Genomic DNA, 19,644 nt, shown 5'->3' on the forward strand with positions numbered 1-19,644 from the left:
CATCCTGGTCCAGAGCAGAACTACGTGTGATGAGGTGCGCACTCAGCGCGCCGCTCTGCCCGCGCGGACACTGCAGTGTAGGTTACTGTGCCATCGCTGCTGCGGCTGCTCGCTCCCGACACCACGTCCCGCTGCAGACTTCCCGGGTCCGGGTAGAACAGGGAAGCGCTGAAAGCCATGGCCGAGTCCAACCCGCTGCGGGGCTTCCCCCGTCTGCGCCGGGCCGCGGTAAGCTCTGCCGGGAGGTGGGGAGGTGGGAGGCTTCAAACGGGGCGGCGAGAATACTGCAGCAGGGAGAGAGTCGAGCTGTCCTTAAGACAGTTGAGTAGCCTACTGCGACACAGAGGTTGGGATGTTCTCTCAGAACAGTGCAAACTGCATTAGATATGCCTATTTACTGTAAAATGCCTCTCGGTGAAGAAGAGACTGGTCAGATTCAGATGGCAGTTCAATGTTAAGAGTCTGTGTAGGACCCAGGCCAGGCCAATGACAAACGTGTTGTGTGTGTGTGTAGTGTGTGTGTGTAGTGTGTGTGTGTGTAGTGTGTTTGTGTGTGTGTGTGTGTGTGTGTGTGTGTGTGTGTGTGTGTGTGTGTGTGTGTTTGGGCTGCAGCTGCAGGTACAGAAGAGTCTGCTTTGGCACTGCAGTCTGTAACTGTGGAGTGTTTTCAAGTTCTGCAGCTTTATGTAACGGATTTGGAAATAACCATGTGTGAAATACTTGATGCCCACAAACCTAAATGCAGTTGTGGAATGCAGATGTCTGCAATCATCCAATAACATCCATCATGGCTGCTATTTGAGTGCATATCCAGGTTTATATTGACACTTGGATGACTATTTACTTGCTTTTGTACAAAAGGCTAGTGTAAAAAGGTCAGCCCTTTCCGGGTTAAACATCTGGGTGTGATAATTGCCACTGTCAGAGAAAAAGCCGATCTGTGCTAAAATACTTGTAGCCTGTTTTGTGAGAGAGGATAACTATCTAATTCTATATCTCACCTGCCTTAGGAGAGTGGAAAGAAATCTGTTCTCTGAGCCTTTTCTTTGTTTTACCTGTTGACGCTGTATGCATTACATTTGAAGATCATGTGAAAGCAGTGTACCAAAAGCAACACTGTTTTAACACAGATACAGAGGCTTATATAAAGTGTAAAAGTCTTCCATATGGTTAATAATTCCCCGGGCCTTTGGATCTGAGAAAACACTGTTGTGAAAATGTGGGTGGATAGCATGTATTTGGAGGAGAGGAGACAAGGATAAGTGCAAAAGATGGCATGTAGGTGAGGAAATAGTCCTTACAATTGGTAGACCACTTGATTATTGTTTTGCTCAGTGGTCATCAATCTTGTGGCAGTCACATAGCCAGGCTGAAAGAAATAAGACAACACCAATGGTGTTAATCCTTGTGCTACTATATGCTTAATACAGATTAAAATGTTAAGAAACACACTGCACTGTATTTCAGCAATTATTTGCTGCATTTCTTGAAAAAAGTATATGCTGCAGGGGAAAAAAATGGAACCATAAGAGAGCCACACAGAAAATTAATCAGAAATGGATTTTGACCACTTCAAGCTTGCGCAGACCCTGTAACATCCTGAAAAAAAGGAATTAGAGGTTAACAGAATAGCTCTATGTTCGTACAGAGAGGGAACAGTGAGGGCATGCAAGGCAGTTTGTCATGAAGAAGAGTGAGGAAACAGCAGAGTCAGTCGAGGAGCTGACTGTGAGACCTGCTGAAGTGCTAGAGACCGAGACAGACTTCCCAGATTGACAAAGCGAGATGCTGATGCTGTGTTGAGCTTTGCTAGACTGCACGACTAACAACATTGAGCTGTCAACAATTCTGAATGACTGTCCGACTCCTCTCATCCTGTACTCCTCCAGGGATGTGGTGGAGGAAAAATCCACAAATGTCAGTTTGCCACATTGATAGGCTGACATAAATAATTTCCCTTTACTTTTACTTTGTTCCCTTTTTTCATTCCTCAGCATACATTCGTCTAAGTTTATAATAATATAACACAGATAGATTAACAAATGACATAACAGACTTCTTCCTCTTTCAGACCTCATTTCCAGGAAATCTGCATTTGGTCTTGGTGCTCCACCCCTCCGGCTTGTTAAGCTCTGCCCCCAGTCCGTCTTCCAGCACTGACCTGGGCTTCCGCTTCAGCCAGGATGACTTCCTGTTAAAGATGCCGGTGAGAGGGGGTTATAAACTGAGAATAGAGGGGTGGGAGAAAAGTTTATGTATAAAAATGGATTTTACTAATCTGATGCAGCACAATCCTGTCTCTGCTCTAAACTACATACAATCTTCCTGTTAATTTTGATAAACAGTTGATGTTATTAGGCTCGTTCGAGATGAACTGCGCCTTACCTGTAAAGTAGACGAGAGCAGGCGACAGCAGCAGGGAGCGGTGACAAAAGTCTGCTGTCAAGTCGGACAGTTTCCAGCCAATTCCAGCAGCCTTCAGGCTGAACAGGAAGTCACAGAAACACTGTGGTCCAATTCAGATTTAATAAAATGTTATCAGACCCATATATCAGCTTGTACACAGTCTCCAGTTGTTTTAATTATGACAGAGTAGCTCTCAAAATGTTCTAAATGCAATCTGTTGCTGATTTTAATTAAGCCTATTCCCTTCTCTCTGATGATGTGATGCTATTGTTAAAATGTCAAACACAGTACTGGCCAGGTGGCTGCTAGGTGCCTTGTGGCTCTGTGTTTTTAGGTGGTGATGCTGCGCTCAGTTGGTGACCTGCTGCGCTACATCGACGAAAACCACCTGACATCAGACTTCACTGCAAAAGTGGAGTACTGCCAAAGTGACTGGATCGTCCTCCGCACGGTATACACCTCTGATGCTAGTCAGTCCACCAGAGCTTGGCATGCTGCTGTTGAATATGAAGAAGTTACAGCTAGATTATGTTTGCTACAAGCTGCACACTTATGGTGTTTGCAACTAAAAATAAAACACAAGAAATGACAATTTCGCTAAAACTACTTAATTGGACAAACCCACATGAAAGAAATGTTGTGTGTGTCTGCAGGCCATTGAGACCTTTGCGGTGACAGTGAAGGAGATCGCCCAGCTGCTGCAAGGCTTTGGATCAGAGCTATCTGAGACCGAACTTCCGGATGAAGCTAGTGCCATCGAGTTCCTGCTGCACTCACACACACACCGATACCGACAGATGAAGGTTGACCTGGCTCTTCTCGCTTGTCTTTCTCTCTCTCTCTCTCTCTTCTCTCTCTCTCTCTCTCTCTCTCTCTCTCTCTGTGTCTGGTAGTTTTTGTATTTGATGTCTCTGTTCTTTTGCAGTTTTTTTCATTTGTCTTTTTGTTTTTGTTTGCCATGTTGTTTCAGGACGACATCCGGAGCGTGCTGAAAGAAGGACGGCTGCTGCTGTCGAACCTGGAGACTGTCAAGGCCTCTAAGAGAGATGTAGAGGAGGAGAGGGAACTAAAATCAGACATGGACACTGTTCAGAGGTACAGCATCAGTGAATAAGTGCAGTACAGCATGAGGTCAGGCATCTTCTGAAGAGAAATTACTTGGACACAAGACAAACTGTTAGTATTGAGAGAAGGATTAATAGATGAAAGGACATTTTCTCAGTTTGACACTAACATCTTATTAAACCTGTTTATTACTAGGCAGCTTTTGTGAAACTGTGTCTGTTTGTCATGTGTGTTTTAGGCTCCTGACTCAGCTCAGAGACATGGAGGAGGCGTTTGATGGCTTCTTTGAGAAACACCACCTGAAGATGCAGCAGTACCACCAGCTGCTGCATTATGAAATGAGTTTCCAGCAGGTGTGATGATTGGGGTCTGTAATTTTCGCCCTGAGCCTATGTTGCACTGCTGTGACGATTAACTGTGTGTGTGTGTGTGTGTGTGTGTGTGTACAGATGGAGGAGGTTCTGGAGAGGATCACTAACCAGGAGATGGACATTGCCTCTGTGGGAACCACGGTGGTGCAGACGGAACAGCTATTGAAGGACCTGGCGATGCTGGACACACACGCTCAGGTCACAAACACAAACAAAGTCACACAACAACATGCATACAACAACAGTTTGAGATGTGGTTTGAAGGAAGTGACAGGGCAGAAGGAAATGCATTTATTTACATAATGTTTTGGTTCTGATACTTGTACCTTCCATTCTTTTTTAATTGCACTTTTTACTGAGGAAAAGCACTTTTAGTTTTTTTTTGTTACCTAGGCATTAGGGGTGGGGGAAAAATCGATACAGCATAGTATCGCAATATTTTCTGTGGCAATACTGTATTGATACACAGATGCCAAGTATCGATCTTTTATGATATATCTGTTGGTCAGTTTGTCTGCTTGACGATCCCATTTTGCAGCAATAAAATTTAAGTGAGATGAACAGACAGAGAAATGTATCTTTTTAGATAAAACAGATGTTGACAAAGTTTCCTTTTGGGGACATAATTTGAAAATGGGAAAAATTTGAAGTTGGAAAAAAGGTAATAAATTGCAATATATCGCAGAATATTGCAATATGTTTGAAATCGCAATAATATCGTATCGTGATGTAAGTATTGTGATGATATCGTATTGTAAGGCCTCTGGTGATTCCCACCCCTACTAGGCATGGTCCTTATTCCCCCTTCTATCATTGCTAGTCACTCTAAACTGTAGGTCTGTTTGCAGTGGAAGAACAGCTCCCCCTACAGATTTCATGTTATACAGGTATTTAGCTGGTTCCTTATTAGGTCCAATGGAACACAGTATTTAGGGCTCATTATGAGAAACAATTATGTCTGTCTTCTGTAAACTATAATTGTCTTCTTCCATCAGGAACAACTTTTGGATGTGTGGGAACATGAACCCGAGTGGAAATCAGTTTAAACCTTAATGTGTGTTTTGTGGATCAGGAGGAGATGGCTCGTGCCCAGGTGGTTATCCTGCATGGCCATCAGTTGGCCACCAACCACCATTACGCCCTGGCACTCATCATCCAACGCTGCAATGAGCTGCGACATCGCTGTGACATCATCACCACTGCCATACGCACCAAGCGGGCCTCCCTTACCCGAGCACGAGACCTGCTGCTCCGCCTTGAAGGGGTAAAAATGCTGACACGGCACACAAACTCAATGATGCACACATGCAACCTTAGAATTATTGCAGCAAAAAAAAATTAAAAGAATAATAATATTTTCAAGTATTTTTGTTTCACTGGCCCTTTTTTGACTGTGAATGCTCTGCTCCCTCCATTTTATAAATTTCAGCACAAACCGCAAGTATTGTAAGCTGTATTGTGATATTAATTCTCACAAATGCAGGTGTGCAATGCCACTACATTTTCATTCTTCTGTCCTCCATCTTAGATTAGTGCTCCTTAATGAAAGCAAATGCTTTGTTGTATGAGAGAAAGGGGGCAGAAAAGGACAAATGTGATCTTTTCTTTGTTCTTTGTTTTGATCACATAAAAATATATATATAATGTCCCTTCAAACATGTTTTTCCTTGTGTTGTGTCCTATGCTTGTGTGTGTGTGTGTGTGTGTGTGTGTGTGTGTGTGTGTGTGTGTGTGTGCAGGCCCTTCGGTGGTGTGACGAGGGCGCCTATCTTCTGGCGAGCCAGATGGTGGACAAGTTCCAAACCAGAGAGGGAGCGCAGGAGGCACTGCAGTACCTGAGCTTCCACCAGGAGAGGGCGCCGTCCGCACTGAAAAACAGCCAGGACATTCTGAGCCTTGAGTTTGAAGCCATACTCACCCCACAGCTGCAGGTAACCCACCGCTACTGAACACAAACACACAAGATGATCCGCAACTCACCTCCACTTACACCTTGTTTCTTTCTTTGTAGTCCCAAATTTCTACTGTTACAGAGAAGCTGAACTCGATGCAGTCTATGATTAGAAACAGAGAGCAGTGTCTGAAAAAGTTGGCGGATGTACAAGTCAGACCGATTCAGCTGGTGGCCCCAAGGCCTGAACCCGACCACACTTTGCAGCGCTGCAAGTCACCCCTCTTCTCCCCCAAACATGGTACGACCCCCTCCAATGGCCCCTTATCTCATTCCATAGCTGTAACCACACTTATTTCTAAAGTTTGGATTTGTTTTCATGGTTTAGATTCGGCCCACGTTCTGTTGTTGACTAGGATGTTATTATGATACAGTTATGTCAACTTCACTCCTAACAAGCCCCACTCTTACTTCTTCTCTCGCCTGTATTCCCCTTCTCGTGGCATTTGACATTTAGCATGTTTTGTTCTCTCTTTTATATCTCACGTGCAGTCTTTTTTTAGCATTTCCCTTGTGCTCTGTCATCACCAGTTGTATTTGTACGTGTGTGTGTGTGTGTGTGTGTGTGTGTGTGTGCGTGCGTGTGTATGATTCTCTCCACAGGTGTAGACTTTAACGTCCTAAATTCCAAGTTCTCCTTTGACCTGCTACCTGGCAAAAGAGCCGCAAGGAGGAACAACAGCCAACGCAAGGTGCGTGCGTTTTTTGCCAACTGGTTAGATAAATCCTAAGGATTTCAGTGATCCATTGACTTTTTCTGTAGCGCTACTATGAAGTTCACATTGTGGTTTAAAGAGACATTTCTCAACAACTACTAAATAGATTGTCTTGAAATGTGGTACACACATTCATATCCCCCTCAAGATGAATGGCAATCACTTCAGCGGATCCTTGTCCATTGATTTATGACCAAATACCTGCAAAACTAATGATACTTTCTTTTGTGTTTAGTGTTAATTAGCTAATGTTAGCAGCATAATGTTAGTGACTAAAACATGCCAGAACCTGTCTTACAAATGTGTCCAAGGCTCCAAGCTGAGGTACTTGTTTCATGTGTGTTTTGACAGATTGAGGTAATGCATGATTTCCAAGGCAACTGCAGCTCTCTGTATGGATCCACCACTGAAACAGATTCAGAGGCAGAAGACAATCCAGAGCAGGTCACACGGTAAGCAATTTTTCATCTGGCTCACATGATCCTTCACCTAAAGCTTGACATGTGACTTTAACCTTGCTCTTTGTGTATTACCTAATCTGCAGCTGTTTGTTTAGGAGTCTTTCTACTTTTTTTGTGGTCACAGTGTGCACAGTGGCTTTATGTCTTTTCTTGAGCTTTGAATTAAGATTTTGTGTATTTGTCTCATTCTCTCTCCTTCTAGCCATATAATGAAGGAACTGATAGCTACAGAGAGGATCTATGTGGACGAGCTGCTCTCTGTCCTTTTGGTGAGTTTATTTTAGAATATATTTATGGCATTATGTATTTCCTGTTTTCTCCGATCAAGTTCTCCTCTCCTCTCCTCTCCTCTCCTCTCCTCTCCTCTCCTCTCTCTCTCCTCCTCTCAGGGCTACAGGGCAGAAATGGAGGACCCATCCATGTCTAATCTTCTTCCTTCAGCTCTACGCAGCCAGAAGGATGTTCTGTTTGGCAACATGCCAGAGATTTACCAGTTCCACAGCAGGCAACACACACACACACACACACACACACACACACACACACACACACACACACACACACACACACACACACACACACACACACACACACACACACACACACACACACACACACAAGCTGTCACAGAGTTGTCCTTGTCTCCCCCTCTTTTCATGCAAATCCAATTTCCTTTTATTTTCCTTCCCATTTAGGATCTTCCTCCAGGATCTGCAGGGTTGCCTGGAGACACCAGAGAGGGTGGGGGCTTGCTTCCTGCAACGGGTGAGAAAAAATTAAGATAAACATGGGAACTTAATGTGAAGTGATATGATACATAAGTGTGTGTGTGTGTGTGTGTGTGTGTGTGTGTGTGTGTGTGTGTGTGTGTGTGTGTGTGTGTGTGTGCAGAAGAAGAAGTTCCAGGTGTATGAGCGTTACTGCCAAAACAAGCCTCGCTCTGAGTTGCTATGGAGACAGTGCTCTGATTCGCCCTTTTTTCAGGTACATACACACCAAATCTTTATGATTCATGATTACATGATCTACATTGTCTCATATTGATGGTATGAAAACCATTAGGATTAGTGTTGATAGCAGACATAATAATGAGATGTTTGCTTGTAAATCCTGTTTTGAATCCGGTTATGCTTTGTGCATTAAAGCAAAATCTGTCTAAAATGGATCTCTCTATGCAGGAGTGCCAGAATAAGCTGGACCACAAGCTGGGTCTGAACTCTTACCTCCTGAAACCAGTCCAACGCCTCACCAAGTACCAGCTGCTACTCAAGGTTCTGTTCATCTGAGTCAGTCAGTGATAGAGTCCTGTTGAAATGCAGCTCTCACACCATGACATGCATGTTTAAAAGATTTAGTTTTTAGGCGCTATCATAAAGGCAAACTGTTTTGAGAATACGTGTCCGTCATTTCAGAAAATCCTGACTTTTTCTTTTTGCATAATAATAGCAACCATTGAGTGACTCTTGAGAATCTGTTTTTATTATGATGAGACAAAACCGAGACAATAATGTCAAGGCAATCCATCCAATAGTTGTTGAGATATTTCACTGTGGATCAAATTGGTGGGCTGACCAGCTGACCTAGTCAGGTCAGTATGCACTTTAATAGGTTTTGTTTAGAAAATAAATAAATATTCCATTCAGATTGATGAATGGACAAAGGGATGATGGCACACAGAGAGCCAACAGTCACAGAGACAAATTGACAACATAGATGCCATTTATCCAGACAAAACTGATTTGTATATGTAGACGTTCATACAGGCAAACTAGATTAGATAGACTGGAAAACACTGACCTGCCAACCTGTGTCTCTGGCCCTGTTCAGGAGCTGTTGAAGCATTGTGAGACAGAGGACTGACTAACACATATGAACTCCAGGAGGCTTTCAATTCTTTCCTGCACCCCCTAAATTTTTCCCACCACCCCCTTCCAAACCAAACCCCTCACTATAAAAAACAAACCACCAACAAAAAAAAAAAAAAAAAAAAAAAAAAAAAAAACCCTGTCAGTGGATGCCAGATTTATGACACATTATTGTTTTAACATGAAATGGTCCAATTATCCTGTCTTCAGCACTGTTTTTGCTTGATGTGATTAATATGAGATAAAATTCACAAAGTGCTCTACAAAATAAAGATAAAAGCTTATTTGGTTGCAAATCACTACAACTCTGTGCAACGCTCTCTATTTTCTATCTCTGATAGACTGAAGTATAGTGTTGAATTGCATTGCTAATAGTAGTTAGTAGGGTAACACTTTACAATAAGGTACACAAAAACAAAAACAAAAAAAAGAAGTAAAAAAAACAGTAACCACCCTTCTGAAAAAGGGTAACTACCCTTCTGAAAAACAGTAACTACCCTTTCAAAAACAGTAACTAATCATTAACTACCTATTTGTTTGTGTACTTTATTGTAAAGTGTTACTGTTAGTAGAAACTAGTTTTCTATTCATGTTAATATAGTCTATGTAATGTGTTTTGTGTGGAACTACTTTGAGTATCTTAAACATTGCTATAAAGGAATAGCATTGATTTCGTACTTGTTGTTGCTGTTCATGTATGTTATGTATTTTCTTTCCACCTGTTTGTCTGTCCCAGGGTGACCTCAGTCAGCTGGGCCGAGTGGTGATGCAGGGAGGCTTCAGCGTGTGGATCAGCCATAAGAGGGCAGCGGTGCGCATGAAGGAGCTGGCCAGGTTCAAACCCATGCAGAGACATCTCTTCCTCTATGACCTCGCCCTGCTCTTCTGCAAACGCAGAGACGATGACACTCACGACAGGACGCCTTTCTACAGCTTCAAATCCTGTCTCAGAGTAACAATATATAATACACTCACATTATTAGGTACACCGAGCTACAGCCAATGCACTCCAATTCAACAGCCCTACAGTAAATCCTCCCTTTATGAAGCTTATCATATTGTGTTATTTTTGTTGAATTGTATTGCATATTATTCGTGCACATGGTGTAATCTTTGGTGGCAGTTTATAATGAAAATAACAGTAATGACGAGTGATACTGAAATGTAATGATTTTCCTCTCTTTCTGTAGATGAGTGCAGTGGGAATCACAGAAAATGTGAAAGGAGATGTGAAGAAATTTGAAATCTGGTACAGTGGCAGAGAAGTAGTGTACATAGTTCAGGTATTTAATCTTTTGCTTTCTATTTTCTATCTCTTTTTTGTGTGTTTCAGTGTCTGTACCTTTAGCTTATTAACTCAAACCTCTATTGTGTGTACTTTGTGTGTGTGTGCTTTGTGTGTGTGTGTGTGTGTTTGTGTGTGCATGCGTGCGTGTGTGTGTGTGTGTGTACGTGCGTGCATGTGTCTAGGCTCCCACACTGGAGGTCAAAGTTGCCTGGCTGACAGAGATTCGAAAAATTCTCACCAACCAGCAGAAAATGCGCCAAGGTTTCTATCACTGATATAATTTGCTGCCTCTATGTGTACATCATTTTTTTATTTTATTTTGTTTGACTTAGATTCCTCTCTGATTTGTTTATGTTATGTTTGTGAACAGGCAATATAGGACTGTAGATCTATTATTCAACCTCTAGCTTTTTGGTTTAGTTTTAATGGAAACATCCCATAGACATATCAGATTCAGACTCAGTTCAAGTTTTCTCATGAAGGTTTTAGGGTAGAATCCAGTTTTTTGTTTGGATGATTCAATGTCCCTATATGTATTATATATCGGTGTCTTATGTCCCCTCTCCTTTTCTCAGATGAGACTCCTTCTCTTTCAGACAACCCGCCTTCTGACAGGTGATTCTTTCTGCATGACCTCCCTATCGTCCTCTGTATCAGTTTATGACCTCCTGATGTGTGATGGTAGGAATGGGTCAACTCACTTTTAATCAATTCAGAAATTGATTTAAAACTTGATGCATTAAGGAAGATACCTCACCTAAAGTGTTAATGATGGATATTCAATTTCTGAAATGATAATCAAATAACCCATCAGTTTCACCCACATGCCACCCTAAGTTTTTTCAAAACAAAGCATCATGTTTAAGTACACAGGATTTTAAAGTTATTGAATGAGTTTATATGTGTGCAGTGTGTGTATATGTGATTGTATTATCATCTTTGTCACTACCCTTCAGAACTGGTATTCATGACTAGGTTGAAAAGTCCTGCAGGTGGCTTTAACACGGTCTGCAGTGCTGAATAGCCAAGCTGCTGAATTTCAGCACCATGGAGAGCACTAAGGCCTGAATCTACTGTAATGCAAAGACCAAATTCTTTAGGTTAGTTTAGTTACCTTAGTTAGGTTAAGTTATGTTAATGATCCTGGGGTTCAGCAAGCATTTAAATATCACAGTGTGAGTAAAGGTGTTAGGTGTTTCTTAAGAGACAACTACCAAATTATAAGTAAAAATTGTTAAAACACTATTAGTTTGCCAAGATCTTACAGTTGTTGCTCTGATGTTTGTTAGTCATTGGAAGCACTGGTTCTCTAGGATAGTGTGGAAAATAAATTAACAATAAACAACTTGTAATTGGCTTATTAGGCAGGAAAATTATTAACATTGGCACACATTTATTTGAGGTGTCAAAAATTTAAAGACTATGGTGCAATTTTAGAACTTAAAATATTCTACTGTATATATTTATTTTTCAACAAATTCCATGAACACCAACAATCAATTGATCCTACTAATAATTATTGTTTATGTATCCAAAGCCTGATATAGTTTCTTCTCCTGTGCCATATACCTCCTTTATTGTCTAAAAAAAATTAAAAACATACCAATGAGCCACACTGTTGCTATGGATGACATGATCCTTAATCACCAAAGATAACAGCACTGTGTCTTATATTTAGTCAACCCTACATACACCGTACTGCTGCCGTAAATACTAGCGCACCAAATATGTATTAATCTGGGGTTGAAAATAGTCCCCGAAAAATGTGCTATTTTCTCCCATTTTTCAAATATGTTTAGAAAAACTACAGTGCCCAGCTGTTTTAGGAAACATTTTTAAAGATTCACATCTTCAGTTGTGACCAGTTGGCCTAGTCCTAGGGAATTTAGAAGGTACTTACCCATTGTTGGTTTTGGTCTTTTCATGGGGTTTGTTGATAATATAAAATAATGACAACCTTGCCCGTTTAGTGGATACACTCACAAAGGCTCACAGTTCAGTTCTCAAAGTATCTGAGCATGGGATAATTATATTTAGAGATTTGTGGAAAAAGATGGAGGATGAGATACTATGAATGTTTGTCACTTTGAATGATTTGTGTACATGGTATGTGTAGGTCACATAGCATTTGTAAATAATTAACATGTTTTTACTTTATTTAGGAGATAGGTAGGCTTTAACGTATTCAGACAAAGTGACTTTCAAACATTTGTGATTGTCTTAATTTTCTTTCCATATGTTTGACTATATGGAACAAACATCTAGAACTTGAAGCCACATTGTGGATTATTTGCAAATGCTGTTTAATCAAGGCCTTGTATGTGTGCAGAATACTGTGTGAAGTAATATTTCCATATATAGCAGCGCTCTCTGATATAATTGATAATTGTGTTATAAATTCAAACATCCTTTGAAATCAGACGCTGAAATATATGTGATTGTGAACTTAACGGAATGCTGTTTTAATTTACAGAATGTGGATGAGCTTGTTTTGTGACACCGTGGTTGTTGTTGTTCGTTCGTTTTTGTTTGTTGTGGTCGTGTCTTGTTCCCATGGGGATGCGGTTTAGTGCATCAGAGATGTGTGTGTCGTGGGGCGGAGCATCGGTGGGAGGCTGCTCAGCGTGTCTCCCTGTTCCTCACAGCTCCTCTGCAACAAACCACTCCCACAGGCTGCGATGGGAGGAGTCAATACACACTAGCCCCGCCCACTCGGAACCCGTGGTTAACTCACCTCAACGCAGTAAGTTGTTATGGCAGATTACACAAAAAGTAGAACACAATTACTTCATATGGTCGGGCTCTCTTAAATGGTTTCTCTCAACTTTACTTTAAACTTGACATTGTTCTCGAGGGGAAATTTGTCTTGTAGCCTGCAGAAACATAGAACACACAAGTTAAATATTAGATACGTAAAACATAATAAAATGCTATAAAACCTTCAACACAGAATCAAGGGCATTTAACCCTTTGATGGTATGCAATAGAAAAAGTAATGACCGACTCTACCATGGAGTTGGAGAAGAGTGTCATGAGTTTTCCACACACCCCAAAGCAGCTCATTGCTGAGCTTTGTTTTATTTATTTATTTTTATTATTTTTTTTACAGATTGTAATATTGTTTGCATTGAATGTTAGCTACATTTCCTGAAGTAGAAGGTTTGTTTGGAATACACAGAAGAAGAATTTTGTAGTTTCATGATCACCCTGTGTTTGTGTGTCATTTTTGAAAGTGGAGACACAGATCATGAAATATTAGTGATTAAAAAGAATAGCGATACCGTTTTTAGTTGTCTTGTCACCTGCAGCTTGGCCTGTTCCTGCGCACTCCGGGGCAATCTGTGAGGGCCTGGAGGACTGGGGTGCAGCTACAGACCTCTCCAACCTATCGGACTCAGACGAGGAGGATCAGCCCGCCCCCCTGGTGAGAGTTTATTACGGTCATAGCACAGGTAGTATTGAAGAAATTATTTGTTGTTATGTCTAGGGCATTTATGAACACTAAGCCTTGCAGCTATACCAGTAGTGCCAAGTGCCATCGGTTGCCGAAAACTAAGGATACAGGTCTTGCCTAAACCCCCGGTGAGCTTGACTCGACTCCCAATGTATGGCCTCCCTCAACTGGGTGGTGGGACCAGGCCCAGAGTCCTTTTGCTCTGCAAGTCAGTCTGGCCAAGAGCCCATTCAAGCCCATTTCAGATTTTTCCAAATCGAAGCACCAAACACAACCGTTGAGGTGGGCTTTACACGATGACGATAATGAGCGACGGCAAGCAGCTTTTTATTTATTTTTTTTAAGATTATTATTTGGGGCTTTTCCGTTTATTATAGTGACAGTGGATAGACATGAAATGGGGAGAGAGATGGGGGATGACAGGCAGCAAAGGGCAGCAGGTTGGATTCGAACCCGCGCCGCTGCAGGACTCAGCCAACATACTACTTACTGGGTGAGCTAGAGGCTGCCCCGGCAAGCAGCTTTTTGTTTACATTCACCATGGCGGCCATCGAAGTGCATCAACCCGTTGATGCCGCTGTCACTGCTATGTCACCCAGATCTTTGTTCTGATTGGTTGAAGGATTATGCAATTGTGCCGCCGTCCAGAGGCATTTGAGCAGCGTCCGTTGGTGACGCCCCTTTGGAAATGGGCTGTGAATGAAGCTTGCCCAGACCCACTCTCAGTTACAACTGAGAAAGGTCTGGTGTCAACCAGGCTAGCTTGGTGGGCAAACGCAGACAGAAACTAAACCAAAATACTTTGGAATAAGGCTTATAAGTCTAAATCCTAAATTGGTCACAAAAAACTGTACTCTGTCTATGTACTCTACCTACCTACCTACCTACCTACCTACCTACCTACCTACCTATCTATCTGTAGATTTAGGACTGTTTTGCGTTTGGAAAAGTATCAAAATGCACCGTTCTCCTGCGTTTTAATTGTCTTTCTTCTGTTCCAGGTAGCAGGCAGGTACAGGGTCATGGTAGAAAGCAGCATGGCCAGCACGGATGACATCATCTTTAATTGCGGGGATGTCATCCAGCTGCTGCATGAAGAATTGTCGGGACTGTGGTAAAATAGGCTACCTGTTTCAGAAATATTGATTATGCACAAATTTTAATTGAGATGCAAACAAACGTAAACACAAACGTGTTTGTGTGTAATCACAGGATGGTAAAGAATATAAGTCGTGGGGAAGAAGGGCGTGTTCTATCTGAGGACCTGCATAGGATTCTGGGAGAAACATGCTAAGAGCCAATCAGAACAGAGGATAGATGACATACTTCATCAACTTCCTGACCAAAAGGGGGCATCTGACTCTGCCAAGACGTTCAGCAGATCAACAGATTGAAGCACATCAACTGCATATTTAACTACTGTGACACTTTGACCTCAGAAGGCTGTAAACTACAGAATGGACCTCAGACTGTAGCAATACAAAGCACATATGTGGGATCTTTTTATTTATGTATCTATTCCAGCAGTAATTTAGTAGATTATTTAGACTTGGGGTTGTAACTAAAGACGTTGAACTTTTTTTGGGCCTTTATTCATATGTACAGCATAGACCTTTGTTGATGTCTTCAAGTTTTATCATTTCTATTTTCTTATGAAATATGACAGAAATCATGCATATGCCTACTAACATATCATTACTGTCCATGTGCCAAACAGCGCAGCTAATTATTGTGGCTTCTTTTTGTATAACACTGTAAAATAGCTTTACCTTGGGGTGTTATTGTTTGCAATAAATGTAAACCCTCTTTCTTTCATACAGCAACCAGCTACGTCACTAGAGGGTTTGCATGTGATGTTACCGTATGCCAAAATCGACATCGTTACTCCACCTCTTAGTGGCAAAAGCAAACATTCAGCATCTGCTTGATGCATTCACATGACAGAAGAACAAGAAAAAAAACAAGGCAAGATCAGACTATTCAGCAATATTCAGTCAAGGTCTCGCCATCCATAGCAGCCATAGTGGGTTTGTTTTGCCACTCAGTGGTGTTGGTTATGGATGTATATGTGAAAATCTCATTGCATACCCATTGGCTTTCAGTGGGGCTGGTTGTTGTAATTCAGTGGTTGTCAGGCAGCTTTGATAAATAAATTGTAGATATTTAAAAAGTGAATTAATTTGCCAATGTATTCTTTAATTTTGCTGCTACTGACGGTGATAATGTGTTGTTATAATAACGGTGTTATTTTTGTCAACATCTTTCCTTCCTCGGCTGAAGCTGTTATTACCACTGAGATGAGACAAGCTTTATTGTTCGCTGCTCTGCAAGGACAAATCACTGCACATGCCTATTGCTTTATTTCTGTCTTTACTGCTATTCTATACCAACAGGGGAACTATGCTCAGTAGGTAGTAACTGTAAATAGTGTAGAATTATAATTGCCAGATGAACTATTAGAGTTACATTGTGAATTACTAAATTACATGTTGATTTTTAATTTAGGGAGCTGATCTAATGAGAAAAACATTCACAGGAGACCATTTTAACTTCTGTAAAACTGCCTGGTTTTAAAACTGATTTTCTTTACACTGTTCACAGCAACTTTCAAACAAAGTGTGATAAGTGGTTATGAAGACACTGACACTTTACCAGCTGAGGTTTATTCCCTGAAGAGCAGACCGATACAGTTTTTCAGTTAACTGTAAATATGTGAATGGTAAAAATCGAAACTTTAGATGTTAAACACGATGTTGGACAATAGCTGTCTAAATGGTGAAACGTTTATGGACAGTCACATGTTGACACTCAGCTATCAAGTGACAAAAGGTACATTAGATTCCTGCAGTATTTTGCTGAATCTCTGAGATTATATAGAATATATTATTCTAATCCAGCTGGAAACACAGAGTTAAGATGAACTTTAATACTGAATAAAGATTCATTTTCACCCACAGTTAGAACCTTATAGTCACTTGATAGTGAGTGACAGACTGTCTAAATAAGATGTGACCCATTAATGAGTAACATTTTATCATGTTTAATTTATTTTAAATAGAGATGTTCTGATACCAGTATCGGCTCCAAAACTGCCTAAAACGCTGGTATCGCTATCGGGAAGTAGTGGAGTTTATGCACCGATCCGATACCATGTAATAAAGCCCTGAAGAAAATCTATGTTAAAGTAGTTTATTTATGTTCTTTTTCCATTATAACTGACTGTCAAACTGGATAACAAAAGAAAGTTCTGTGGCATTCATTGTTTGCATTTGTTCATGTTTCACAAAGAGTTTAACCTGAGCCAGACCGACAACAAAGATAGAAATAATATCACATCCATACAGGGATAGTAGTATACAGTTTTTAAAACATAATAAAATATAGGACATCGGTACCTACGTGGAACGCACCGAATCGGTATCGGGAAGCAAAAAATGGTATCGGACCATCTCTAATTTGAAATCCACCCATACTAACATCAGACGTTCTCAATGGTAAGGATATAATATGACTTTACCACAGTACCTTTAACTGGTGTTTGCTGCTTTTGCTCATTTTGCACTTTTTTGACATTTTAAATAATTGTAAAAGCTTGTATTATAATGCCAAATGTATATGATTATTTTCCAAAATATAAGCACGATTATTTGATTTGATTCAACATGACTGATGTGATTTCTTCCCTATATAAATAATATAGTATACTTACCTACTTACTGACAGAGCTTTATAAAGTGAATGCACCTACACAGGTGTTTTCACTTATCTTGTCTGATTAGGCCTATTTTGGCGTGTACAGTCTACACTTGAGTGACATTTCCCTAACTCTGCTGCTAGTTTTGTTGCACCCGTTAGGATGGCCCGGGACAGCTCACACCTTTATCATCCTTATGACGTGGTCACACCAAAATTCCCTACCTACCTAAATATTTATTTCAGTAATAAAGAGGGCAAGGCATACTAGCTTTCTGTTGCAAACTGATCCTACTGTACCTTTAAATCTTTTTTACGGCAGAGATTTTGACATGACATACCAAAGTGTAATTAATCAAATTAAACAGGGCTGCACTGAAATACACTTAAATGAACTGAGCCATGGTTAACTGTATTACATTTTTTTCCAACTGCTTATACATGTTTTCAAAACTATGTCTCCTTTTTTCAAAACTCTACACACAATTCCCAAAACTGCACACACTAAATGCAAAATGCCTCACATCTCCTTCAAAATGAAACATTGCATTAAAAATACCATAAACACATCTCAAAATGAAGCATTTGCATCAAATGTCAAACACTTTTTTCATAATAGTAAATTTTTGGATATACGATGTACACACTGTTGTTCTAAATCTAAAGCTCTTTTGTCTTTCATATGCTTATATCTACATTTACAATATTCTAGAGAGAAAGTAATCTGCTGACAGTGGTTGAAAAGTGCACTGTAAAAAACAATGTAATGTTACAGTAAAAAAGAAAATATTGATTGGACAGTGTTGTATACAGTAGCATGAAACAAGAAAACAAAAGTACAAACATATGTAAACCAAAGGTATCATTTTTAGAATAAAGAAAATGTGTGTGTGTGTGTGTGTGTGTGTGTGTGTGTGTGTGTGTGTGTGTGTGTGTGTGTGTGTGTGTGTGTGTGTGTGTGTCGGGGAGGCGAATTGTATGCACTTTGTGCAAAACAAAGTCTGATTGATTTGTAATGCTGAAATAGTCATTGGATAGTTGTATGCAGTATGGACGCCACTGTAAAGCTACTCAAGATGGGCTTCTCTCATTGGTCAATCCGTGGTTGATCACATGATGAATAAGTGTGGCCCTGATCTCATCAAAGATGGCTCTCCTTCTTCCTCTTCTTCCCTCCTCCTCCTCCTCCTCCTCATTGTTGTCCCCTGTCTCTCCCTCCAACTCCCCTTACTCTCTGTCTATTGTTGGCATCTATTGCTCAAAACAGGTAAGCTGACCTTTGACCTATGTACAGGCCTATACTAAAGCAGTGATTGGTTAGTGTTCAGTTATGACATAATGTGTTTGCAAATGTGAGGAGTGTGTGTGTGCCCTGGTAAATAAGTGTAGTATTTTGATTGGTTGTGCTTAGAAAAGGAAAGCAAGTCACTTCCTGTTAGATTTTTGTGTCTTAGGTAGAGAATTGTGTGTAATGTTTTGAAAAAAGTATTTTATGCAATTGAAAACTGAGTGAAAGGTTGAGAAATACCTTATGGTTTTGGAGATTTGCTGTGTAGTTTTGCACTTTGAGTGAGAGGTTTCAAAAATTGTGTGACATGAAAAGATTTTGTGTGTAAGCAGTTGGAAAAAACTGTAATTACACCTGTGCTTTTCTGGCTATGACAAGTCAAAATGTCTGCTGTTAAACTTTAAGTTGTAAAGATCCCAACACTCACCAATGTACCAATTTAACAAGGATGGTGAGATTGATCAATCAAGATGTTTTGATTGTTTAAAGCGCCCATATTATGCTCATTTTCAGGTTCATAACTGTATTTTAAGGTTGTACCAGAATAGGTTTACATGGTTTAATTTTCAAAAAACACCATATTTTTGTTGTACTGCACAGCTCGCTCTCACTGCTGCAGATCCTCTTTTCACCTGGTTTCTGTTTTAGCTACAGAGTGAGACCTCTTTTCATCTTCTTCTTCTGTACTATCTTTGATTGCACTCGCACATGCTCAGTAGCTCAGATGTAGATCATGTCAGCTAGCTAACTCTAGAGACAGTAAAAGAGAGGCTGTTTCTCCAACTTTGGTCAGTTACAAGGCAGGATTAGCTGGGAGACTTCTAAATGAGGGCACGCGTGTAAGTAGTTCTTTTGTAGATTATGGTGAACTTGTGTGTGTTGTAGCAATGCTTTGCTATTGAGAACGACGTAGCATGCTAGCGTTAGCATTAGCGTTAGCATGCTAATGCTAACGGTTAGCATGCTAACAAGCTAACGGTTGTGGTTAGCCAGCTCATTTCGGACTGTGACGTCACAGTCCGAGCCGATTTTGAACAGCTCACTAGGAGACTGAAGGCAGGACACATTCAGAAACCGTATCTCACT

The 19,644-nt window shown here is 40.7% G+C and overlaps 1 protein-coding gene across 1 annotated transcript; it reads left to right on the forward strand.

Moving 5' to 3' along the window:
• LOC120544325 (proto-oncogene DBL) lies at positions 1-15,752 on the forward strand. Its single transcript, XM_039777975.1, has 26 exons — positions 1-228; positions 2,072-2,206; positions 2,741-2,857; positions 3,060-3,209; positions 3,377-3,501; positions 3,710-3,824; positions 3,921-4,040; positions 4,915-5,106; positions 5,582-5,773; positions 5,854-6,034; positions 6,397-6,485; positions 6,861-6,961; positions 7,173-7,239; positions 7,360-7,475; positions 7,666-7,735; positions 7,862-7,954; positions 8,149-8,241; positions 8,798-8,821; positions 9,560-9,787; positions 10,026-10,118; positions 10,306-10,384; positions 10,699-10,738; positions 12,694-12,866; positions 13,432-13,547; positions 14,579-14,691; positions 14,790-15,752. The coding sequence occupies exons 1-26, from the start codon at positions 178-180 to the stop codon at positions 14,869-14,871; spliced, it is 2,955 nt and encodes a 984-aa protein (XP_039633909.1). The 5' UTR covers positions 1-177; the 3' UTR covers positions 14,872-15,752.
• The last annotated feature ends 3,892 nt before the right edge of the window (positions 15,753-19,644 follow it).

The sequence above is a fragment of the Perca fluviatilis genome, chromosome 16 (assembly GCF_010015445.1).
Source record: "Perca fluviatilis chromosome 16, GENO_Pfluv_1.0, whole genome shotgun sequence".
Classification (NCBI taxonomy): Eukaryota; Metazoa; Chordata; class Actinopteri; order Perciformes; family Percidae; genus Perca; species Perca fluviatilis.

Excerpts from the sequence above, each read along its gene's own strand:
- LOC120544325 (XM_039777975.1), top strand. The coding sequence starts at position 178 with ATGGCCGAGTCCAACCCGCTGCGGGGCTTCCCCCGTCTGCGCCGGGCC. Across the intron at positions 229-2,071 it reads CCCGTCTGCGCCGGGCCGCG|ACCTCATTTCCAGGAAATCT; the intron begins GTAAGCTCTGCC and ends TTCCTCTTTCAG. Across the intron at positions 7,736-7,861 it reads GGGCTTGCTTCCTGCAACGG|AAGAAGAAGTTCCAGGTGTA; the intron begins GTGAGAAAAAAT and ends GTGTGTGTGCAG.